The sequence below is a fragment of the Anneissia japonica genome, unplaced genomic scaffold (assembly GCF_011630105.1).
Source record: "Anneissia japonica isolate Jap-2015-1 unplaced genomic scaffold, ASM1163010v1 scaffold315_len769609_cov171, whole genome shotgun sequence".
Taxonomy (NCBI): domain Eukaryota; kingdom Metazoa; phylum Echinodermata; class Crinoidea; order Comatulida; family Comatulidae; genus Anneissia; species Anneissia japonica.
This window is the reverse complement of record NW_022758691.1, coordinates 708,343-735,016: the sequence shown is the minus strand read 5'-3', so window position 1 is coordinate 735,016 and position 26,674 is coordinate 708,343. Positions and strand designations below refer to the sequence as shown.

At 33.2% G+C, this 26,674-nt stretch overlaps 1 protein-coding gene across 1 annotated transcript in view; it reads left to right on the top strand.

Moving 5' to 3' along the window:
- Positions 1-25,678, top strand: part of LOC117125332 (SRC kinase signaling inhibitor 1-like) — a 64,904-nt gene extending 39,226 nt beyond the window's left edge. The window contains exons 5-20 of the mRNA XM_033271801.1: positions 3,491-3,689; positions 4,498-4,813; positions 5,571-5,696; positions 7,891-8,080; positions 8,278-8,653; positions 10,369-10,491; positions 11,320-11,419; positions 12,462-12,567; positions 12,777-13,074; positions 13,594-13,724; positions 13,907-13,982; positions 14,402-14,485; positions 15,376-15,514; positions 16,961-18,601; positions 19,856-19,962; positions 22,782-25,678. Of these exons, the coding sequence (XP_033127692.1) occupies positions 3,491-3,689; positions 4,498-4,813; positions 5,571-5,696; positions 7,891-8,080; positions 8,278-8,653; positions 10,369-10,491; positions 11,320-11,419; positions 12,462-12,567; positions 12,777-13,074; positions 13,594-13,724; positions 13,907-13,982; positions 14,402-14,485; positions 15,376-15,514; positions 16,961-18,601; positions 19,856-19,962; positions 22,782-23,133 (4,364 nt within the window). The 3' untranslated portion in view covers positions 23,134-25,678. The remainder of the gene's footprint in view (positions 1-3,490; positions 3,690-4,497; positions 4,814-5,570; positions 5,697-7,890; positions 8,081-8,277; positions 8,654-10,368; positions 10,492-11,319; positions 11,420-12,461; positions 12,568-12,776; positions 13,075-13,593; positions 13,725-13,906; positions 13,983-14,401; positions 14,486-15,375; positions 15,515-16,960; positions 18,602-19,855; positions 19,963-22,781) is intronic.
- Positions 25,679-26,674: the final 996 nt, after the last annotated feature.

The window sequence follows — 26,674 nt, the reverse complement described above, 5'->3', positions numbered from 1 at the left end:
AGATGTGTATAAGCTAATAGTGTACATGTGATGTACTGTAGGGTTTTCCAAAAATATGTTCAATTAATATAATTAAATGTTTAAATAAAAAAATAATTATGTTAAAAATCATCAATATTTATCTCATTCATTATCACATACTATTTTCTTTTGATGTACTAATTAATAATGATTGTTAACAGTGTATTTTAAACCATGATTAGAGGCATGAATATAGTAATTTACATATTCACAAGCTCAATTTGTAATCAACCACCCTCGATATGTGTCATCAATATTATGGAAAACATGCTTAATACTATCAACATCAGATTTTTAAAAATCATACCGGTAGGTTTTTTTTCTCATTGGGCCTACAGGTTGTTAAAACTAGATATTCACCAAATATGAGATAATGTATTCTATTCTGGAAAACATGATAATGAATAATTTCTTAAATTGGAAATTTTCTGGATTTAAAGAAAAAAATATATGTCCAGCTGTTCTTGAAAATTATGAAATGCATGTAACAATCTAGAAATATGCAATAGGTTAGGAACAGCATACAGCAATTCTTAATGGGTTGCATTATGTAGCTGTTCCAAGAAACGTCTTCAACTGCTTCCTTTTATTACCTTACTCATTGAAAACATTGACAAAATACACAACAATTAACCTACTCCTCTCACGGTGAAGGATTGTGATGTTGACCTAGTAGAATATGGTATGGTGATGACGGTGGTGAAGGTTATTATAATAATGATAATGATGATGATATCGAGTTTGATATTTAGGTGGATGTTGAATTTTGTAATTGTTATATAATGTTGGTGATGAGCATGATGATAAAGTAGACGAGAATAATCATGAATTTTGATGAATAATGATAAATGGTGGTTGATAAGGATAAACATTATAATAATGATAATAACACATTAGGGAGTATTGACATGGGGCTGTTTTAAGAGTCGCCAATGAGGGTGTGGCTCATTTATGTGAGGGTGTACCAGCTTGCAAAATATGGTAATTAAGTGATTTAACTATGCTACTTGAACATTTTTTTTTCAGCAAATTATCAAGTTTATTTTTAATCACTAACAATTTAAGATAGCTAATGTTGATGTAGATGGTAATGATAATATGATGATAATTAATGTATCATGTTTCATATTTTCATTGCCTATTGTCTCCATTCTTAATTCATATCTTTCATTTTCATTTTTGATAAATTCTATGTGACTAAAGGTCTGTCCAGACTGTCAAATTTTCTTTAACAAAAAAAATGTATGCCCATATATAGTCATGAGGTGTCTATATATGGTCATGATGTGATGTCATCATAACCATATTAAAGCATGTCACATATTAGTCAAATAAAATTGGAAATCTGGACAGGGCATTAGCAAGATTATTTTGAATAGTAGAATGAGAATTTGTTTCACTATAAAGCAGGTGACCAGTATTCATAATCTAAAAATCGGAAAGCACTAAGGCAGGCGATCAGGGCACATCAACAAGGAATAAAAAATTATAAATTTGAATGATAAACAGAGCAGATGTTATTGCGACATTCTTCTCATTCATTACAGAATCGTATTATGCTTAAAAATATGTTGCGTGTTGTATCCTTAGCCAACTATTATTCAGATAACTTGTTGATTGGCATAATCTGCCCCTAATTGATGAATTACTATATTGCCCTTTAGATTTATCATGGAAGACATACATTTGAGAATTGTGCGAGCTCCGCAGTTTTGTTGTTTTGAACTGTGCTGCAATTTGTGTTCAGCTTTTTATGGCGTCTGCCCACAAGCAGAACAAATTACAATATTTTAAGGAGGCATCGAAGAATTACAACCATGATGTATGCTGTAGCTGCTGTGTCATTGGAGTATCATAATAATAATACTGGTTATAATGAAATTTACCATAATCATTACAGCTCTGAATTATTTTTTATGATAATATGCCATATAGAATTATCATAAATATTCTGTATAATAGTTTTGTGTTTAACACAAAACAAATATACAATATCTAATAATAGATAATAATAATACTTTAGTATTGTATAGTTCGAAATTGAAGTCAAAATTTTAATGGTTTACTTTCAATTAATTTTTTAGATTGTCTTGGTTTGGAAGATTTGAAATTTACATTTGCAGTCATAGGACAGTGAAATTGCTGTATAATTACATTTTAACCAATACCAACATACTATATTACTATTAATGGAATAACTTCTATATAACTCCAGTTGTATCCTCCAAAATATCCTATTTGCTTTATTTTTTTTTGTAAAATCTAAAAACGTATTTATTACAGGAACGTTAACTTGCCTTTTTTCCTCACTTAGTGCCTTTGATAAATTTTGAATTGGCAGTATATAAATATTTGTTATTATATAATATTTATATAATATTACTATTTATTGGTTATTTTATGTCGCATAACATTGTTACAGTAAACATTATTGTAACAATATGCTATTTTTTTAATAAGTTGGATGAAGATAAAAATATGTCTGGAGAAATGTTAACATATTTCCTACTGTAGTGCCCAAGTCGACCCACAATTGACGGGAAGATGACTCTAGATTTATACATGAAATTTTGTTTCTTTAGATTTTTAGTTATTGAACCCCCCAAAAAATTGGTACAGGATGTTTACAGTAGGTCTAGACCACACACTCTGTAGCTTTAGCCGTCTATTTCGTGAATACTTACCTGGATAAACCGATATGCAAAAGGAAAGGAAAATGGCATATATAGGTTTATCCAGGTAAGTATCTCACTCATAACAACAACATCACTTCTGCTTTGTGTGATTTGTAAGCTTGCAGGCTTTTATTTATTTAATAATGATTATATTTTATTTTAATATAGATAAATATGTTGTATGGTACAATGCTACAAAAAATAATTTAACCAAGTTTGTGTGTAGGCCAAGTTTATGTGTAGGCCAAGTTTATGTGTAGACCTAGGCCTACTATTATTTAGTCAGTTGGTCTTTTCACTGATAACTTACAAAATACAGTAGTTGTAGTAGAAAATATGGTGGGTATTAATTATGTTGAATAGAACCATTCACCTAAAAGATGGGTTTGGTGATTTAATTTTAAGCTTTAATGTGAGAAAATGTTGCATGTAGCATTAAAGCCAGAGGAATAAAAAAGTTTTGATATGTTGTATGATTTTTTATAGACACATAATTGGTGTTTGATAAAAAAAAAAAAAAAATTGAAAAATTGGTAATGAGATACAGATTTTTGAATATTTAAAAACTGCGGGGAAAGGTGGATTTATATTTAGAATAAATGTTACACAATATCACATATACATGACCAGTTTTCCTGCTAAATTTTTCAGCATTTCTGTGGTACTTGAATTAAATTTGTAAGAATGTAATTTGAAATCACTAAAGCATTTCTTGTTCCAAGTTCACAGTCATTCAAATATCACAGTCATTAGAATATCACCCTAATATAAAATTGTTCTCATTGCTCCTTCAGGTCTAGTCTACCTGCAGTATATGGGCGAGACTAAACGTGGTATATTGCCAAATGAGATTACAGGCGTTGATACCGTCAGGGCGCTGTTTGTGCGTGCCTTCCCAGGAAAGCTTACATTGGAAGCCCTTGAGAAACCTGAGCGAAGGATCTACATGAGAGACCCAGCAACTGAAATTTTTTATGAGCTAGAAAACCTAAAGTAAGATGCAGTATTTTATTAAGTCATTCATCTCAGTGCAATGTAGCAACTTGTAGTAAGGTCATTTTAATGTATGGTTTCTATTTTTCATATTATTTTATGAGGTGTACAATATATTCAAAGATACCAGAAGTTAAATGGGTAATAGTGCTTAAGATGCTTGCCTTCTAATCCCAGGGTACTAAGTTCAATTCCTGTGATAGCAGGACTTTTACTCACAACTCCACTCCCTAGGCCCCATAAAGAGACTTAGCTGATAAGAGTACAACACTATTTTATTTATTTAAAGAGGGCCTCTTAATATCAGCCAACCAAGGATATGTTGGAAGGGTCACCCTCTATAAATATGGTTAAAAAATACAGGAACACACAATAGAATTCGGCACAAATATAAAACTCGCAGTTTGTTTATCATTTCACGGGGCGCAGTGTACGGCGGGAGATCAAGAAACGTAAATTGTTGCTATTGGAAGGAGAAGGACGCCACTTACATTGGGATATGCGTAAAAGATGGGAGGCATATCCGCTTCAATTTGCCATGTGAGAGTTCTGTCCTGTGTTTCTAGTATCTTTGGTATACTGTATATTCAGCTCTGTTAAAGTGATATTTTGCATAAACTTTTGGAATAAAATTTCTTACTAGTATTATTAAAATGAGTACATTTAATGAAAATTTTTAAATGTACATTAAAATAAAAGACTGATAGTCTCTCCTATAATATAATTGCTCATAATTTTGTGGTGCTAAAATTGTATTATGTTACTTATTTATAGTTTTAATTATATATATATCTTTCTTACCACCTAGCGAAGTCAAAGACCATTCGGTACTGAAAGTACATGAACCAGGTGAAGAGACACACATGGGCACACGCTCGGCCCCGGTCTCGGCCCGCTCCACACCAAGTGATTTCAGCCTGTTCTCGGAACCAGAATTAGACTTTGATAATTATGATAAACAGAGACAAAAATATCAAGTTGCATCTTCATTGACAACTGTTAAAGAACAATCCGGGAAAGGATCCAACGTTAACGTGCCGGGCCCAATGATTCATCACGGTCCAGTACCAAATCGTGGCATGTCGGATAATTACGCACAGTTGAGTGGCACCCTAGATCAAAATGTAAGTTGGATATTTGGTTTAGTTAAGGCATTTTAGAAATATGTTAATGAATTGAGGCATATAACCTGCTATTGTACCTTAGAAGCAAAGCTGTTTAGAAAGAGATCTCACTGCAAATGTCATAAAATCCTACCTTATAGAATGTAGGCGGCAGTTATGACAGCCTTTAAAAAATGGAGGTTAGGCTATTTCTATTTTAATCTCCTATATCATACACTCACAATCCCTAGACATATTTTTATTGTGCACTTGTCTCAGAGCTGTCATTAATGTATTAATCAATTATTCTTAATATATTAAACTTGCTTTAAATATCACATACCATTGATTGTGCCGTAAAATATAATAACTGATTTCAAGCTTCTCAAGTTATTGGCCATCAGGTGCAAATCATAAGTGAAATCTTGAAAACTACATGTATTAGCCTAAAAAAAAGAAAAAAAAGAAAAGAAAACCATGCACAAGTTGAATTTACAGAAATGATTTCTCATTTGTTTACTCCGTTTGTTTACTCCTGTCAATTAATGTTAAGCTTTGAGAAACTCAACAATTAATACTGACAATCAACGACAATGACGTCAAATAGAAGCATTGAAATGATTTTTTTTTTAAATGCTTTGAATTACTTTTACTGATAACATTTTTTTTTTTAAATTGAAAATTTACTTTAATACTTTAAATTTTTATTGCTACAATTAAGTTTTATCAAAGTATTATGATACACTCCTTTAAATTACTTGTTTTAAATCTTTTCCAGAAACTGAAGGCTGCTCAAGGAAGAAGTGAGAAGCAAAACATTATTCCAATGCAGACATCGCAGCTACACCAGCGGCCTAGCTCTGCCATGGGTTACAGGGAACACCAGAGCAGGTACACAGGACCGGTAAGTAAATCAAGCCTATGTCTTCTGATACCTTTGATCATGTGTTCAGTTTAGTTTTCTTCCTCCCACTGATGCCAGTCGCGTCCCAGAGGCAGTGCTCTAGCACCAAAAAATATGCTGTCGGACTGTTGAAGGAACTCCTTGACTGGGTTAGCCTCTTAAGACCAAGTCAGACAGTGGCGTACAACATGATTTTTTGTCACGTCGGGTCTGTGTGAATTAAACGCAGATGTGACGGTTTGTGTCATGGGCAATCGCGTCGTAGAATATTAACATGTTTAATATTTCTCACGTTGCCTTAAGACTGTCCCCGCTGATGATGAATTAAACGCAGATGCGATGGTTTGTGTGAGGGGCAGTCGCATTGTAGAATATTAACATGTTTAATATTTCTCACATTGCCTTAAGACTATTCCCGCTGATGAATTATTTTCATGATCATTTTTTCTTTGAAAATTGAAAATTACTTGCTGTATTATATAGCATATTTGGACTAGTCAATTTCTCAAGTTAACATTATCTAATGTTACTTAATATTTCCAAATCAATAGTTTTTGTAATGTTGTAAAGATACATGTTGTATATTCGATAACATTTTCTATAGTCCTTGAAATTTGATTCCATAAATATAGTGAAAAAATTAGTAGACGGAATATACTGAGCATGTGAAACAAGCATATGAAGTTTTTGCTGGAATAATATTACAGGCATGGCAGGCTCAATTGACATTATTCTATTGTAATGTAATTTTCCCTTAACTTGTCCTTCACCATTAATACATTCACTGGCATTGAACCATAAGATAAAACCAAGAATTTTCGGGAATTAAAAAAAAAATATGTTGCATTGAAAAAAACCTGGGAAAAAATTCCATATATATATTGCTTACTTTTATGAATAAAAAAAAATAATTTTAATAGAAAATTAGGAAATGTTTTTGTCACCGATTAATGTACACATAATAAATATTGGCCCTAGAATATATAATTTTGATTCAATATTTTTATATTTCTACTCTATATGTTGAGTTCTCTATGGAATCGTGTCATCCAACAACCATCAGCGTAGTGGGTGCCTGGCTTTAAACAGCTCACAAATTTTCGGCATAACTGAAGCAGTTTATCGTCAAAATAAAATATAAAAATGTCAACTAAATGTTTAGTATTATTCTTCCCCATGTGTTTAGTATAAATCAGTATAAGGGATAAGAACTACATTGGTCATATATTTAATCATAGGTTCTTATAATATGTTTCTAGATATTTCTTAGTTTACCCAGGACTTTTTTTGTTTGACCTTTTAACCGTGCTTCCATCGTATATCGAATAACACCAGGCTATTAGTTTAGTACAGATTTTGATTCTATTACAGCTATTTGATCTTCAATTACAGTTTCCCGGATAAACCACAATTTCATAATTCAATTATTTATTGTCATGTGACATGTGCGATTACGTGCCGTAGATTAATCAGCACAGCGAGCTAATATTTGTGTAACCAGGATCATTTTATAATATAGTAAGATGCAATAGTAAAGGTTTTAATGCCGTGCAAATCTAAACATTGGCATAACATCACAAATAAAAGCAGGGTTATACCTAAATTATTCATATTAAAGAATTACCAATGCCATCATAAGTTTTTAAAATTATGTGCGGTTTTGCCCACTTTTGGATACCGTGTTTATTCATGCAACTCATAAATTAAGTCATGAAACTGGTAAACTAAGTTGTCATAATTAATTGTCTTGCTTCTTTGTTCAACGAACTCCCAGGGAGTGTTAAAACTGTATGTGTTTGGCTCGCGTTGAATTGAAGAAATTATAACATTAGTGTTTAAGCTGTCATACATTTTTTTGTAGCTTAATGTCCAATAGCTGGACACTATTAACCTCATTAACAATTGCAATCATTGTAGTGGTACTCTTGCGAATACATTATTGTATCAAATTATAGAACATGTACTAAATGCCAGAACATTTAGATAATACAAATCATGCTGAAAGATAGCAAGAAACTTTATTTCACCTTAGTTGTGGTTGTTTGCAATGAAGGTGTGTGCCAACCAAGCCCACAGTTCTGGATTAAAATCTTACAATAAAATGGATTTTGGAAAATGTAAATAATCAAAAGTTAAATTTATTTTCTTTATATATCATTTTATGTATTTTCTCTGTTTAAATCTCTATAAACAGGACAACTTTAGGAGAGGTACTCCAGATAGGGCAAGTGCCACACTCACACGAAATAGAGACTATGAAGAGTTGCATCGTGGGCCTGGCCGTCAGAACCATACGCCATCCCATAGTAGAAACTACTCTGATGGCCCACAGAGAGTGCCTATACAACATAGGAGTGTATCACATGAGGGTCATGTACCACAAGGTGATTAAATGCTGCATGAATAATTCAAATTACATATGAATTTTCATGAAATGAAACAGTTCTTAAACTTAAAAATTAAAGATAAAAATTTAATAAATCAAAAAATAATGACAAAAGTCTGTTGACATCATCGTCATCTTCTGGAATCATTATAAGTAAATAAAATAATGTAATAAGATAAGTTTTTTAAATTATAGGGTACACACCATCATCAGTAGCTGACACCAATGGTCATCATCCCAGCCCAGGAAAGGGTCAGTATGCTCGAATGTCAAACTCATTGGACAACCTTGATGCGCCAGAGTCAAAGCACAGGCCAGCCAGCCAACGTGACGTACCCCCGACACCGTCCAACTACTCACAACAAAGTACGCCGAGATCGCGCTCCTCACAGAGTCTTAACCTACCTGGCACCCCCACTCGTAACCGCCAGAGAGAGTCTTTTGGATCTCCGAGACACTATTCTCATGGTGGAAGTGCTCAGAGAGGGCGCCAGATGAATAGAACGGAGCTTGAATTAAAGCAGAGAAGTCACAGCCAACCACCAGGGAAAGGTGCTACTGATAATGGAGGGTAAGTTTTGCCTTTTTTTTTTTTTTTTTTTTTTTTCGTTTTTCTTGTATATTTTTTTCAATTTTACTTTTTTAAATTGGCAGTCCTATTCATGTGATAGTGTGTTTTATCCTTGCCATTACATTGAATTGTAAACATACTGATAGTTCCACATCAATTACTAGATATGCGGCACATAGCCTCATAATTACTGTAATCTTTCACACTGACAACTTTTCAATCAAATTTCAAATATCACATGAAGGTACAGTTGACTTAATACTGCCATTTTATATCATTTGCTTATACCATTTTATGTATAAAATTTTCTGACAACTTTCAACTTTCTGAAGTTTCACAAATATTTTGTAATTATGTATGCGTAAGTGAGAACATCACAAAATTATACAATCTAAAAATATAAGACCTTTTATTTCATAGTCAGATGCTCTCCTTTTATTTTCTTTTTTAAGTCAAAATCATTTTCATTGTAGTTTTATTTTTGTATAGTATTAATACTTCTTTAATAACTAAATTCAATTGTGGTTTACCTTTCAAATCCATATCTAACTACTTAATCTAGTGTTGTCATACCTTACCTCACAATTAACATAATATTAGCAACATTATTTTTTGCTTCTAATTTTCTCCATCGTTTTACTATTCCATTAAGTTTATGTTATATACTTAGTCAATACCATATGCCCTATGTTACTTCCATATGCCGTATGTTTTTGCCATATGCCTTACGTTAATGCCACATGGCTTAAAAATATTGACGCCATATGCCTTATTTTGATGTAGTATGCCGTGTTTTAATGCCATGCTTATGTTTAAATTAATATTTTAAATTATATTCATTGAGTTTGGAATGTTTATAGATTTTATGTTTAGCATATAATTTTGGTTTCAAAACATAATTCAATTAACACTGTTTTTATATTATAGACCAGTGCTATAATGCATATTTTTGCATGGATTGCAATTTCTTTGATGCATTTTTGCTGCCTTGAATGATGGGACAATTTTTAGATATTCTGTATTGTCATGTAACAAATTAGAATGTATTAGTTGATACTCATTCTAAAACATTAAATAATCCTGCCTACATTTAACAATTAAATATAACACATGAATGAATATACCGTATTTATTCAAATAAACGCTCCCTCGAACAAACAAATAAATACCCCGGGTCGTTTATTTTTTCCTGGAATAAACGCCCACATAAATGATTAAAACAAAGCTAATGGAAGCAACATCATCCTCAACACATTCTATTAATTGTCTGCTCTAGTAGAATTACATTTTTTCTAACTTGTTCAATAAGTCTTTATAATCATGCAAAAACACTTTTTGACAGTAATTGTATGTTGTAGTTCCACATTTACAGTGAAATTAAGGGGCATTTATTTGAGTTTATACGTTATCATTTTACACTCAAAAACACCTCCCTCGAATAAGCGCCTCCCTCGAATAAACACACCCCTCAACAACACTCCTCAATGATAAAGGCCCTGTGGCATTTATTTGAATAAATACGGTAATTTAAAACATGCATCTATCAACTAACATTTATTTAAATCAAATAGTTCTTCAATGATGAGTTGAATTCATAGAAAAAAAATACACTAAATAGGTAGAAATTGAAATTGAAATGCCTGAATGAACCGTAATAAGAATACTGTTCTGTTTGCATGTGTTTTTTATTGGGATTCTTCTGTATCTAATCTTAGCATGTACATTATGCAAAGACCAACCAGTACGTCCATCACGGACCAAGCTCAGCGTGCATACTATATGCAAAGCCCGCCCCCTAACTCTTCTGGGCGCTCAACACCATTTGATCCAGAAGCCAAGTGAGTTTTGCGGTAGTATTTTTTTTGTCTCTGGGTTAGGTTAGGTGTGGATGTCATCTTAATTTTTTTGGTTCACCTTGTTTTTTATTGATTTTTTGTTGATTAGAAATATTTCTCATGTTAATACTATTTTAAAATATTACATTGTTATTAGATTTGTTTGGTGACTGAATTATAAATTGGAAATGTTAAAGAGTAGATAATCTGTTTGGTTGTTATGTGTATTTCGGAAATAATATTTTTGTTTCATGTATCAAAGGTCTATAAAATGGAAATGATAATATTAACATTTATATTTTATATAGCACATAAATAGTCTTTAAGTAAAAAATTTCTGAGCAAATACAATAAAATAATATAATTCATTTGAATATATTAATAATATAATGGTGATAATAATTTATAATATGATGATAATAAATGTCATTGTTGTTGTAAATTAAAATAATATCCTTGTAACATTCAGTCCACATCATTAACATCACATAAAGTTTGTTTTGTTCAGTGTTCAGCACCTAAGACTAACAAATTGAGTGACAGCCACAGAAAGGGTTTTGGGGAACAGACACATCAAAATGCTGTATGCTCTTAACAATGCACCTGGGTACAGTAATGTTACCATAGGAGGCTACAATTACTTCTTGTATGTTCAAACATGCATGACAAAGCATGTTTCATTTGAAAAAAAAAAAAATTGCACCACAAACTTCTACTGTGTATGCAAATGATAGTGATTAATGTGTATATCTTCATATTGGCATTATTGTATGTTTACAATGAATATTCTATGAAGGGCATGTGTTTAAAATGTTGGTTTTGTTAAACTAGTGCTCGTATGTCGGCCATGGAGCACCAAATCGCAAGTTTAGCTGGAATTCTTGAGACTGCCCTCACTACTGGTAGCATTGGAAGTCCTGATGAACAAAAGGTAAACCTAGAAAATGTTTTGATGCATTCATTTCATTCTAAGAGTAATGATAATGACAGCAGAATAATCAAGGCCTCTGAGAGCTGCTTCTGCACCGAGGGGCATGCAGCTGCCATGCCTGAGTGAAGAGGTCTGGCATTACTACTTGAACAAATATGGTTATTCTAATAAAATATGTGTCAGTGCAGTTACAAAGATTGAGTAGAATTTTACATGAAAATACAACACATGAAGATGCTTGCAACTATTAAATATCAATAAATGAATGTTAATTGACAGCCAAGATGACAAGTATCGTAGTGTAATTCAAATTGCAGTTAATTAAGGAGTCAAGATAATATAAGATGGCAACAGATAAAGCATATTTTACCATGAGTGGGCTGTATATTGAGAAATGTAATAGATGGATGGATAGAAGGCAGGGAGAGGAAGTGAGAGGACATCAAAAGATCATACCTGAGGGCTGATGTGAAAGATTGGTAGATGTCAAGAATGAGGAACCTGTCTAGAGATGAACACTCACAACATTTCATGACAATGCAGATACACAATTACTAGTAACTTATCATCATGTGGATATTTAAAAATTCTTTGAGTAGATATCAATAAATAATTGAAATGTAAATACAGTAGATATTTTCACATTTTGATGAGGATTTGGTTCAGCCCTTCAACAAATTGCCTCCGCATTATCCAAGTTTTTTTTTTTTTTTAATCAAACAACAATACTATTTACAAAGACAAGTAATGCTGTTAACAGGTGCAATAGGATGAAGATAATTGCAAAATAAGGCGGTTTAGCTACGTGGTAATACGTTGTAATGATACTCTGAAGCAGTGATCCGCTTTTGCCACCGCGGCTTCGATATTTGATTTTGATTCCCATGCCAGCCCATATTTTCTTTGCCTCAATTTACTGTCAAGAAAAATAAAATCAATTTATATTCAATATGAAAAAAATAAAGAAGCTAAATAAATATGCAATTTATTTTTCTGATTCCTAATTCTAATTTAATATTCATTTTTTCATAACTTCCTTTAGGCACGCAAGCTTCCACCTGGAATGTCTTCCAGTAGGAGTGAAGAGGTCCTACGGATGATTACTGGATCCAGTGTTGCTTCATCGGAAATGTCAGCTGACGGTAGTGGTGAGTTTATTTTACATAATATCAATCACATTCCCAACAATATACACCAACTCCTACAGTTCATTTTTCAACTAAAGTACACATTTTTCTCCTACAAAAAAGTGTGGTTGTTGTCCAAGCAAATATTTTGCAAAAACATAAACCTGATAGATAAAGTTTACACACCACACCACATGACCCTCATAATTTTCTGCCTCTATGCTTTGCAGATGCATCAGGAAGCTCCTGCGTTACACCAGTTATCAATGTCCACTTGAGAAACTCAGCTCTCGATCTACGACAAACAGCGAGGACCCTACGGGACCAACTGAAGCAGCTTCGCATTCTTCAACTAAATCATGCTCAGAAAATGAATGATATGTTAAACATAACGTCGCGTAAAATCACCCAGGCCCTAGATGCCACGCCGCAGGCAAATAATCACCCTATCAGAGCCGAGAGGAGTCGCGTCCATCAAGAATTCATTCGATACAAGTCAACAGCAGACAAAATTCATTATGATTTAGAGTATGTTGTATTATCCTTTATAGTTTTTTAATGAATACTCTCATTGATTTTAAAGTAGAAAACAGGAGTAACCTACAAACATACATACATGCTGTGTATTTATGGAGCGCCGCTAAATCTACACCTTACTTATCTCATTCTAACTCATTCATTTCCATAAGTTCTGTTCTCTGGAATAAACTTCCATCACATGTTTTTTCTGCTGTAATATTCAACTTTTCAAATGCAATATTAATCGTATTAATCAACTCCCTCTGTATTTTTTTTTTTTTTTTTTTGCCTGGACTTAGTCATAGATTTACTGTTTCTGGGCATCACATAAAAAAAAAAATCAAAAAAACACATCAAGATGTACTTGTACTATATAAACACATTCAAATAGATATAGCACTATTTACTCTTACTGTATGTATTTAAGAAATGCTCATATCAACACCAACTTAACAAATAGCCTATAGTCAATTATTCTCAAAAGTATTGAATCAATTTTTATGTTAATTCAGTCATTTTTAATTTCAGAGATTTAGAAGCAACAGTGGAGGAAACAAGATGTGATGTAGTGAATAAACAATGCCGGGTTGATATGCAAGATATTAGCAATATGAGCACTTTGCTTGGCAACACAACTAAGAAGATTTCTGAACAAAAAGGTGATATATTTGTACTATCTCTAATTACTAAGTACTAATAATTAAGAACACAAGAGTATTTATCTACTATACTTAATAGACCCTTTGTATATAGATAATATATATCTATCCTATTTGTGTTAATGATTCATAGTAGCTTTATTAAGATTGTGTTAGTAATTTTTTTTTTGTTTCAATTTCAGTTGCCTTTCCAATTTTGTCAGATAAGATGAAAAAAGTGATGAATGAAGAGATGTCTGTAGTAGTGCAAGAAGAAAAGTAGGTTTACTCTTAGTCAAGTCTAAATGTATCTCATGTTTGTTTTTTACAGGAAATCGCCTAAGAGCCACTCTAGGTAATGGGCTAGAGATTAAGCGTTCAGGGAGCAAAGAATAGAATTTTAGTCTTATAATTATCTATGATTATTGTTTGAGTGAAACACAAGTGTGTTTTGTAAATTCCAATACAGCCTTTGTTTTCAACTTTATGATGTGAAATGATGTTCATGTTTTCACTTTGTATAACATATGTTGATACAGTATACAAGTCTTATCTGTTCTTCCTACCCCTTTTTTGGACTAAACAAAAAGTTAAGCATGTGTATAGTTAACATGGGAAATATTTTTTAAATTTTTGATGATGTAAACTTTGTGTACTATAATACAGTGTTTTTTTTTTTTGTTTTTTTTTTATCATAGCTTTTTAAAAGAGGAGCCACCAAAGCTAGATGACTATATGAAACGATGTAAAAAGCTTACAGGAACGCTGCATACATTAAAAAGGTGACTATGCATTTGTAGTACTGTTATTATAGTTTGATATTAAATCTTCCATGAGGCCAAATTTTGTACACACGCTATTTCATCACTTTACTATTCAAATATGTACTTATAAAATAGAATACAACATATGTTGCCACAGACTGTATGCTAGGTTGTGGTACCATGGAGGGCTTGTCAGAATAATTGATATATTAGAAATATATATAAATGTAATTAATTTGTAATTGTAAAATCTTGCTCTAACATTATCAAGCATAGCTAAACTTAATTCAAAACACCATGATTATAAGAATGATGATGGTGGTTATTTTTTTTATTTTATTTATTTCGAAAATCATCCAACAGCGGGAGCCAATTACAGGATGTCTTATAATACATATAAATATATAGAAAAATACAAACAAGCGAAAGATAAATTGATAAATAACATTACAGTAAGTTTATAATTTGCTGTTCATAATGTTTAATTTTGTTTTTATTAACTCACTGTTATTTTTGCATTTTTATTTTATGTTAAAATTAAGATTATTTCATGGCGACTAACACCTGTCTCTTATACACATCTAGATGTGTATAAGAGACAGGAATACAACATATGTTGCCACAGACTGTATGCTAGGTTGTGGTACCATGGAGGGCTTGTCAGAATAATTGATATATTAGAAATATATATAAATGTAATTAATTTGTAATTGTAAAATCTTGCTCTAACATTATCAAGCATAGCTAAACTTAATTCAAAACACCATGATTATAAGAGTGATGATGGTGGTTATAAGTTTATTTGTGACGGAGGGATCTTATTAATACTCTTCATCATAGTAAAACCAAGAAGATAATTGTTTTTATAATATTTATTGTAACGACCATAATTATGTTTGATCTTAAAGGTTGGGAGGGGTGCAGGAACACCGATCTCCTGTTGTTCCAGTAATAGAGCCCTCACCCGGTGTACCTAGCCGGTCTGCTTTGTTGGAGAACATCAAAGGATTGGAGCCTGACCATGATAATCGGGTTAAAAAGATCCAGGTAAAATGGGAACCAAATATTTCCAATCAATCATCACTCAATTCAACTTTATTGGAGCAACTGCGGCTCTGTGGTTAAGGTGTTTGCATTCTAATCCCAATATTCTGGGCTCGAACCTTGGGAATGCCAAGATATTTTTCTCAAATAACACCACTCTTTTACCTCCTAATAGGTAGTATGGCATAATTTTCATTTTGAATGCTGCAAGTAAATTAATTTTGGATGTGCATAAAATAGTAAGATGGAGAAAAATATATAAATTGATATGACCTGGATTGGCAGTCCAAAATGGTTTAAGAGAATAATTTTGATGAGTTCAAAATTTACTGTTGTGTTTGTTTAACTAAGCTGATTTTAGACATATTTTCAGAGGACACCCTGTATCATGGCCACCCACTAAGTTCTTTATCACTGCCACCCATTGTATCTGTTTATTATAGCCAACCATCATGACTTTTGTTCGGTGTAAATCAATGACCCACATACCGTATATACTCGCGTAAACAGTAAGACGACTCCTGAGTTTAAGAAGATTTTTGGACGATTTTGGTATGTCGGACGTATAAGACAACCCTGTGTTTCATTGTCGGTGTTCCTAACTTGATACTGCATCTAGCTGGCTAAAAACGGGGCCAGGTGTAGGGCCAATCTTCAAAGTAATACAATTTTATGGGCTTTTAAATGTTCATCAAGATCTTATTTCCCTGCATTTAAAATTACGTTCATTCAAATTAACAGCGAGTAGCTTCATTGTTACAGACAATTGGAACATAAGACGAACATAATTTAAAAATCAAAAAAAGTTATGTGTTGCGCATGTAAGACTACTTCCTGTTTTTTAATCTTAATTTGCTATTTTGAGCCTCGTATTATACATGAGAATATACGATAATTTTGCAGAACTATTTCTAATGGGCCATTCTAGTGGTGATAGAGAGCTTAGGAATTTGAAAATTGAATGCAATACATTTTCAACATGATAGAAAGGGTCAAAAGTGGTCTCACAGTAAATGTTAACATGTACTGTCATTTGCAACATTATATTTATGTACTCCCATATTATATAGCCTTGATAACTGCACTTGCACATGTATATCCCTTCAATTAACTGCCTTATGAATATGAGAGAGTTATTATTATATCTCTGTCAAAATTATTGGTGAATTTCTCTGGCTTAGCTTATACTACATTTCATTTTTATTTTATTTTTATATAATGCAACATCAATAATATTTTGGTTTTAGTTTTTATTATTTTAGACAGAAGGAATTATTTTTACACCAATAATTTTGACAAGAATCTGCATTTCAATTTACTGTATTTGCTGTTCATAATGTTTAATTTTGTTTTTATTAACTCACTGTTATTTTTGCATTTTTATTTTATGTTAAAATTAAGATTATTTCATGGCGACTAACACCGCTCTCCCTGCTTGTCATTCCCCAGGCGGCAGATGAGTCAAGGGAACGAAAACGTCGCTTTACTAACTCACAAGATCTCCGCAAATTTGAAAAATCACTTGATCAGGGAAATAAGTCACTACGGAAAACTAACCATATGAATGATATTGAATCCAGGGCAAAGTCGCACCTTAGCAACCTGTATCGCCAGGAGGAACACGACCACATGACCCCAATTGTGACTCCAGAGAAGAGAGAAAAGCTTGCCGCTAAGAAGGAAATTAAGCTGAACAAACAAGGCAAAGCACCACCTCCCCCGCCACCCAGGAGGTCCAATTTGTCAGCCCGTGTTTTGCAATCACCTGAAAATTCCTCAGCCGGTAGTTTATCGAGCTCTGAAGGAACAACTGTAGTCACAACGTCAACTGAAAAGGTGGATGACCCTTCATTTGTGTCCAAGAAAAAAGTGGTGCTCATCACCAAAACACAAACAACTACAGTTTCTCCAGTAAGTAAAGAAGCTGAAGTTAATGTAAATACCAAGAATGGTACAGGGATTGACATGCCACCCCAGGGGGTTAGTGTGAGGGGAAACCAGTGTGAAGATTCTCCACTTGCTCTGAAAATTCCAACAGAACTTGTTGTCAGACCCAAAGTAAAGACTCTACCGATTGTAGCTCAAAGCCAGGTCTCTCCACCACCCGCACATCCTCCGCCACCCACTCAGATGGATTATATTCCTAGACCAGCCTTTTTAAAAAAATCTGTGCACGATAAACATTCAATACAAAAACAATCCCCACAAAATGTTCAGAAGTATGGGTTGGTGAGCCCAAGAGCTCAACAGACAACAAGGCTACCACAGCCTCAGGTTCATTATAACTATGGCTCACCAAATATGGTGTCCCATCAGAGATCTCCCCCAAAGATTGGTCCAAAACCAAACCAACATCCAATGCAATTGGTACCACCACCTAAGCCTCCCAGAGCCCAAAGCACAAAGATAACTGCCCAGCCACTGAACATGCCTAAGAATAGAATTCCTACAAAACAGTATAATGGAGGTCACACACAACATTCCAACATGCAATCTATGCAGAGTCCAAAGAGGCATGCAACCAATCATTCTGAAAATGATTATATGAATATTGATGAATTGCTAAAGTTGAGGAATGGTGGAAGCCACTCATATCCAAACACACCGAGGAAAATGAATGGTTCCCATCCAAGTCCACGTATGGTGAATCCACAAGCTAGCAGCTCAACAGTCAATATCCGTCACAATGATGGTAAGCAATATGGACAGTCAAGCAACCAAGCACATTTACCTAAGAGTGCCTTCAGTGAGGTTCATGGACCTCGTAGTGGTTCACCTATGACCAATGGAAACCACCAACAGATGCAGAGGAACACTGCATCCCCATCTCCACAGCATCGAAATGGAAACTCACCAAACGAGAGAACACGTCTTGCCAAGCAATTATCAAATCCGAAGCTGAATATGTCCCCATCTCCAGTTGGGGGCATGAAGGTAGGCTGCCATAGCTTGAGCAACTCTCCAGTACAACACCAGAAGGATCAACAGTTACGTGAACAGTACGCCATTCTAAAAAAACTCCAGCAGGAGAATAAACGAAAACAGAATGGAAGTCCATCATCTCAGCCACAGGTAGCACAGCCAAACGAGGTGACTTTGCGTTTATGCAACTTTTTTGCGACTTTTCATCCTGTTGAGCATCGCCTAATACACCTGCACATTCCATCTTTACTCTCTTTTTGTGTCCAATCTGTTCCTGACATTGTCTTCCTTCTTGTTTTTGACAAGTTCATAATTTCTATCACCTAACCAATCCATGTAGAATGATTTATATTTTTGGCAGTTGGAGCCAATGTAGGGTGCACATCTGTTCTTCAGCTTTTCTGGTTGATCTCTCTGCTTCTACAGCTCATTAATCCCACTAACAATGCTTGATTAACTCATTTTAACTCTGATAACAACCAAGCCAAAGGTACATCATTGCTTAGCTGGTGTTCAGGGGCTATATTTTCAACCTCTTCTGCTTGGTGCAATAGGATTAACCTGCTTTCTTTCCTCCATGGATTAACCTAGACAAATGTGGTGGGGATCCACCTCTAAAACATACACACTTATCAGTGAGATCAGGTGACACACATGCTTATCCATCTAACCTCTGACATTTTGGTGAATGGTTTTAAGGTGCTTTCTAGTGGGTAACATAAAGTTGCCTTTAGGAGTTTCTAATTCTATTAGTATGCCAGTATCTGTCTAATGCCATTATCAATTATGTAAACAATGAAAAGTAAGACAATCACCAAGTGGTTCCTCATTGACCATTTTCTGTAAAAACTTTAGCATTTACAGAAATGTTATTTTGAATCTAAATGTCATATTCAACTCAGATTGAACTTGAACTAACAATGACAAGTGATCGCATGACTGAAGCTACCAATCACAGTGCTCTCTATAAAGCATATCATCCTGATTAATTTACTTTAATTTAATAGCGCTTTATCACTTTGTACTTGCCAGCTCATTGCAAATAAACAAATTTCTAATATATAACAGTTTTATTCTTTTTAACCATAGTGTCTTCTTCAAATATAATTTTTATAACCAAAGACTTTTTAAGCATTTTTAATCATTCCATTTTGCACATACACATATTAAATTTTAAAACTGGATACAGTGTAAAGTAAGTTGTTATTCAAATATGTATTATATGTAGAAAACTCTAAAGTTTTCTCGTACGAATGAGACACTGGTGAGAATAATAATAATAATAATATACTTCTCTATTAAGTTTAATACTCTACATAAGCTTCTTTCTCGTTCAAAATTAAATTAATCTATAAGTTAACCCTTCACATCCTAACTACCACCTTTCTTGTCTGACACTCTGATATACAATTTAACTTGTAGGCTCGCAGACAACAACAGACTGAGTCTTTAGACGAGGTGCTGGCTGATCTCGACAGAGTTGTTAATGAACCTCTTGGAGATGGTAAACCGCCCTCAACGCCAATAAGGTGAGATATTCTGCTTATTAATGACAACGTAGATTACCAAACACACCTACTGTACATAATACATCTTTAAATATATTTTTAATATAACATTGTAATTTGATTTGTACTTTTTGAATTGTGAATGTTTTTGTCTGTCTAATTTTTTATTGTTTTGTATGCCCTTTTCAGTTTGACAATTTAATTTAAAAAATATATAGCAATATTGTTTACGTGTTTGGCCTATATTATTATCCACATGGAAAATTGTAGAAAACAATTTTTTATTTTATAGACTCGTTTTGTGTTGTCCAGTGTTTGTCAGTATGATTTTAAACCCATTCCTTACATAAATAATTACATTTATATGTGAAATAAAATTATTAATTTGTATATTTTTGCAATTTGTATAAATTTAAACCATAAGAATATGACTTGAAAATGTACTTACTGCTATTTCCATATTGGAAGAATAAAATTGAATAGAATTATCAACTTTAAAAATTGTAATAGTAAACCAACCAACCAAAAAAAAAAAAACAGTTGTGTCAATATATTTTTTGAACAGTCCCAATTTTTTTTATTATTTTCTATCTTATATATATTTTTGAAAATATATTAATTCATTATAGTGTACTTTATCCAATAGCACATTTGACAGATTTTTAAAATGCAAAATTATTTTCATGAAATTGCTCAAATATTTTCTTCAACGATACTTATTAATATTACTATCGATTGGATTAATCGTACATTTTTTTTTAATGGAATATGTCCACTAAAAATAAAATTATTGTGTTTGTTAGTAATTGTATAGAGGATGTTACATATGTTGGAAGGGTTGTTTTCATTTTCTCCTATTTGAGATAAAAAATTGTTTTATTTCTCATAAAATAGCTTATTGTTTTATTGAGTTTATTATGTTTAGCACTTTATCAGAGGTTAATGTTTTGTTTTAATCATTCTATAGCACTGTTGTACAGTACGCTAATTATGTGAATGTATCGTACAGTTCTTAGACATTCCAGAATGTATAGATATCATTTTGACAAGATGACGAATCATCGTTTGGACTTGTACTCACAAACTCCATCTAACGCTGTTCTATATACTGTACAGTGCTGTATTTATCCAAACAGTGTATATAATACGCAATGAAGTCATGCATAAACCTTAATTCAAAAATGCTTGCATTCGTCCTTATAGAATATGCATATCCTCTTTTCCCCTATCATCAGATTATGTTCCCTTAGTTCCAGCAATGGTTGTTCTTATTCAATTTATTGTCATTTGAGAAAAAAACAAGTTGTGTTTTTAACCTTCCTGAAACCCGATTTTAAACCATGTGCAAAAGTAGTCCAGCATAGCATAGTATTTGTGAGTACATCGCCCTCTATTGATGTCTAATTACGTTTTGTATCACTCATATCTATTTGAGTTGGTCTGTATTTAATCACTGTCTTCTCCCCTTTTTCATTTTTCAGAGCATAGTCGGTTCTGCTCCTAAATGCTTTACATCTTTGCCAGTATGTGTTTTGTCTTGAGTGAATGTAGATTTACTTGTTTCCATCCACTTAAAATATTCATCCACAATGCATACCTCTCCTATGAATATTCATCAGTTGTAATCTATATTCATCCTCATTTGCATATTTACCATAATAATGCTTATTCATGTTTTCTTTAGTGCACTGTCAAATGCTTCATTCTGTTTTACTAAAATGTCTGTGCTTATCTGTATTGTGCAGTGTAATTATTGATAGTACAGTATTATATACTGATTGATCTGTTGATCGACAATGTGATGTACAATGCCTTGAAATTTTATAATATATTTGTTGTGAATATTATAGGTCTATAATATCATGTTAAAAATAATATTTTTCACATTTATAAATTTATAATTGTAGATAGATTTTAGAAAATTTTAATTGAATTTGAAATAGAGTAAATGCATTTAATCTATTATCAGTCATCTTTAAACCTACTAATTAGAATAAAAAAATAATATAGTGAAATCTTAAACTTCATCTATTACCTGCTTAATAATGTAACTAAGGGATTAGCCCAAGCCTATTAACATCATTTATTATGTAGCGCAGTATGTTGCTTCTTAATCACTTCTTTCCAATCTTTCATCTTTTTAAACAACTGTCATTTACTGGTTAAAAAAAATTTGCTAAGAATAATATTTAGTTACCACTATGCTATGGCCCCTGATAGCCTGATAATTACTTATAACACAATAAGAAAACATTTCCTATTGTACCCAGAATGTATAGCAGTAAACAATCAGTGAAGTAATTAAGGGTTTCCCTCTATTCATATTTTCACTAAAAGCTTTCAATGTAGAATTTTTCCACAGCTTCTAGATGCAGCAGACATCTGTGTCTGAAAATTCACTCATATTCTTAAAAAAATATTGATCAATTCTCTGAGGTTAAAACATTGAGCACATAATATCAGCCATGTTTTGCAGTGTTTATCAGTTTGTCAGCTAATGTGATTTAATGTTGCTTTCTATTGCTGTGTCCTCAATCCTTCTGATCTTCATATTTTGCTATAATAATATTACATTCTGCCTTGAGAAACACTATGAATAGTTAATCGATTTTGAAAACCATAAAATATTTCTAATTTCAAAAGCAATAAACCTGTTCAAGGCAGTTTGTATGTAGCTGTTTCTTTTTACTAACAATATTTTTAGTTGATCATCCCCCTCATCAGCTTACAACACACTTTTCATTTCTTTAACCCACTTTTAGCTTTTGTGTCGTAACAAAATGGGGGATTGCTTACTGACTGTTAACATTTCTAATTCTATTTGCACTCACACTTCTCAGCACTTCAAACACAGCTGCTCTTCTTAATGGCTTAGTTCCAGCACCGCCCCCAATGTACGGATCAATGCTAGACAAGCAGAAATGCAGGTCACAAACTCTACCAGCAAGAGTCTCGTCACCAAAAGTGCGAAAGAGTGATCTCCAGTCACTAAAGCAGCTGTCGACAGGGACGTTAAAGGTTCGATCGAACACTCTGGGTGAAGCACCAAGCGATAGCGTTTGGTCTGTAAGAAATGGAAATTTAGGAACGTTACGCCGGAGCCAAACAGAAGGAAACAGCATCTGGTGTAAAGCAGAAGATGTTCCAAAGTCTGCCCGAGGAGGTTTGCAAGGAATGGAGACATCCATTTGACATTAGTCATTATCACTATTAATGGAACAGTGAAAAAGAAATTCAGGTGTTTACTTCCACCTATTGACAATTGGAAGTGGGCATGCTGCTGTAATGTGTGACAAGGCTAACATAGTGTAAGCGTATATCTTATAAAGATGTGCCTCATGGCGTTACCACATGCCATGAATATTCGCAGCCTGTAACAGGTGTGTTGTGCAAACAAATTCTGCCAAGTTCATTTAGCATTTTTTGATTTACATAATAATCCCAAAAGAGGGCAGTATGTAGGTTAATGCTCGTAAGCGTTGCTTAGGCACAGTCATTGTGATTACGCAGTTCAAATATACCTATGTGACTTTAAACATTACATTTTGGAAGTTATTGAAGGTTTGAATTGTCTGTAAAGATGTTTAACTGCGTTGCTTTCAAAAGCTAGATAATGTGGAGAGAATTTCATAATTTGTATCTATGACCAGATGAAGCGATCGCCACAGATGGTTGTTGACATTGTCTTCCTTGCCATTAACCTTCAGCTACAAACGGTTTGAAAATGAATTTTATAAAACATAATTGTGTATTATTCATGATAAACTGTCATGGAAGATGTTTTGCTAATTATTAAGTTTTCAAAATAGGAGAAAAATTATGATCAATGTAAATGGTTATTTGCCAGCTTACTGTATTGAGAACAAAGTTTGATCTATTCTGTGGTTGGCTGCAGAGTTTAGAGATATCTGATTGTGTAATAGTGATAGCAAACACAATGACTGTGTTCCTCAATGGTCATCATTAATGTCCAGTTGGTGAGTAGACATGCTCAATTTTAGTGGTTTGTGAACAGAAATTATGCTGAAATGTAATCCCGATAATCAAAGCAGGCGATGCTGCTTTGGACTTAGATTGAAATTTATATATTGTTAGTATAAAATTAAATAGTATATATCTATAATACTTCAGAGTCTAGTAAACCATCCATGATAATGTCACAAAGTTCATAGTTCATTATGGTCTGTTTAAATTAAGAGATTAAGAAAATGAAGTATATCCATATAATTCCAGCATCTGGGTTCTTTTTTTTCAACTATTGCATTAGCTCTTAATGATGTTTCACTAACCATGTGCTTGTCAAAATTTGATGAATTTGTTTCCATTTGTAGATAATATCTCTGATTGATTTTTATTTTCATATAAGAATAATTTCTTTCATGTTTTATGATTTGAAGTCTTTCTGTTTGCATTAACTTCTTCCCATAATTGGTGCAAAGGCCATTTAATATGGTGCACATTATGATATAGAACAGTATTCATAATTTCATTATTGTATAATTTAGTATTTTATAAAGATATTTGATATGTTGTGGCAAACAGTAGACAGTAAGTTAATTATAAAAGCTAAAATGACAAAGTTAAAAATGGGGAAAATAGACCAAGTACATAAGCCATCTCCATAGATTATAAGTAAAGAATTTTAATAATTAGTTGTGGTGACGTGTACAGTAGCTAATTTATATGTTTCCCTGTCTCGATGTGTTGTAGGAAAATGCAGTTGAATTATTTTTTCTATACCAAAGTAACGTCAAATTTGAAAAAAACGTTTTAAGATATTGTATTTAAAATCTGAATAAGTATGGTTTATTTGGAGCACAATAGCTGTATTGATTCAATTGCAATACATAATTTATTGTCGTTAAAGGTCAATCAATTTGTATATAGGCATATTTCAAATAATTATGAACCATTTAGGTAACTTGTTTTTAGTTATGGAAAAGTCCACTTGTAATTACTGTACCTGGGTTTCGTTTTAGGGACTTTACCTTTTTTAGGGACTTCCCTTCTGTCGTTTTATCAACAGTGTACTCAAGATTTATTGCTTCTAAACTATTTGAATCATCTATTATTATTCGGTGCATTTTTTTTTGGTTTGTTTGACTGTGTGTGAAGAAATGATATTGTCAAAACAAAAACGTTCGAAACGTTTCTTCTTGTGTCACTTTTGCACATTCGTTTTGTGGTCATCGTTCATGTCCAAAATGTATATAAATAATAGATACTAAGTTGGCTTTCGAATGCAGTAGTAACCTTCCTTGTCTTGTAGCTCTGTCCAAGTTTTTTGTATGTGTCAGTAATCACAAAGAGAGTAATACTATGACGGTTCTCGTTAGTCACCGACCTCGTTGAACTACTGTATTCGTAATTATATAGAGTGAACAAGGCGTTGGTAATTTATATTTTTGTTTCATTTTTTATTTTAATTTTGTAATTGATCAAATGATCTTTCAAACATAATTTTTTCCCCTCAATTCATAAAGCAAAACCAATTAATGCAAGTTAAAATGTCAAAAATAAGACGTCAGTAAGATGTCAGTTTCGTGTGGGTAGAGAATTATGTGTCTGTAATTAACAAATCTCAAGTTATGTGATGATATCGTAACAAACCAATCAGTTGTGCACTTTGTGGTCATGTGACGTGATGAGATGAGTTTGTGTAAAAATAAGTGGTTTGCTTTAATCAAATGTGTAGTAAATGTAGCTATTGAAATAAAGTCAATGAATAGAATCAACAGCTCTGTCTACGTTACTTTAATTGAGTATACAGTACTATTATTATGAATGAGGTAGCAAACTTTAGTATTGATTTGGCATTTCTTTACTATTCATTTCCGTCTTCTCTTCCATTCGGAAGGCTGGAATAAAAGATTCTGTCCTGTAGAGTATTATTACGAATGCAGATGATGACGATGAAGATGATGTAGGTGATGAGGATGATGGTAAGGACGCAGTGGCGTATCTAGGGGGTGTGGAGGTGGGGGTGCGCAAGTTAGGGTTGCACGCCCAGTCATTATCCAAAAAATGACCTAAAATCACCATATTTTGCGAATTAAGGCTATAAAGATAACTTTAAATGTTTGAAATTACAGGGACGTAACCAGGATTTTGAAAGGGGGGGGGGGAGCCGTTAAGCCAATTTCCTTACGACCCCGGTGGGGTCAAGGGGGCGAATCCCCCTGTGAAGTAGCGCACTCTGAACGTTCTTAGGACTGTTTGAGAGGATAAAGTGAAAATTGCAATAGACGCATTATAAATAAGTGCAAAATAATTATATAATAAATCAACAGTGGCAGATCCAGGAATTCGAAAGAGAGGTGAACCATGGAGGGACTTTCACAGACTGAGGAACCACCCACCTCAGCCCCACCATGGTTGGGGCTGAGGTAAGAAAATTTATGATTAGGGCATCTCTAGATGTCCGGAAATTACACTTTCGCACTTCAATTTGAATATACTCTCGCACTTCAATTTGAATATATTTTTCTTTTTTTTTCCTTAAAAAAATGAAGGGGGTGGGGCCTTGAATCCACCTCTGCTCAAAACTTTCTTTATCCAGAATAGTCATAATCACGAAAAATGTACATGAAAAACCAGATCACATCCCAAAAACAAACAGCAGTCACTAAGACATACATCAGGAGCCGACTCGATGGAGTTTAATGTCATACCCAGGGGAAGGGCACAGATCTGTTTTGAAAGGTGGAGGGGGAGGGCATTTTGTGAGTCGACA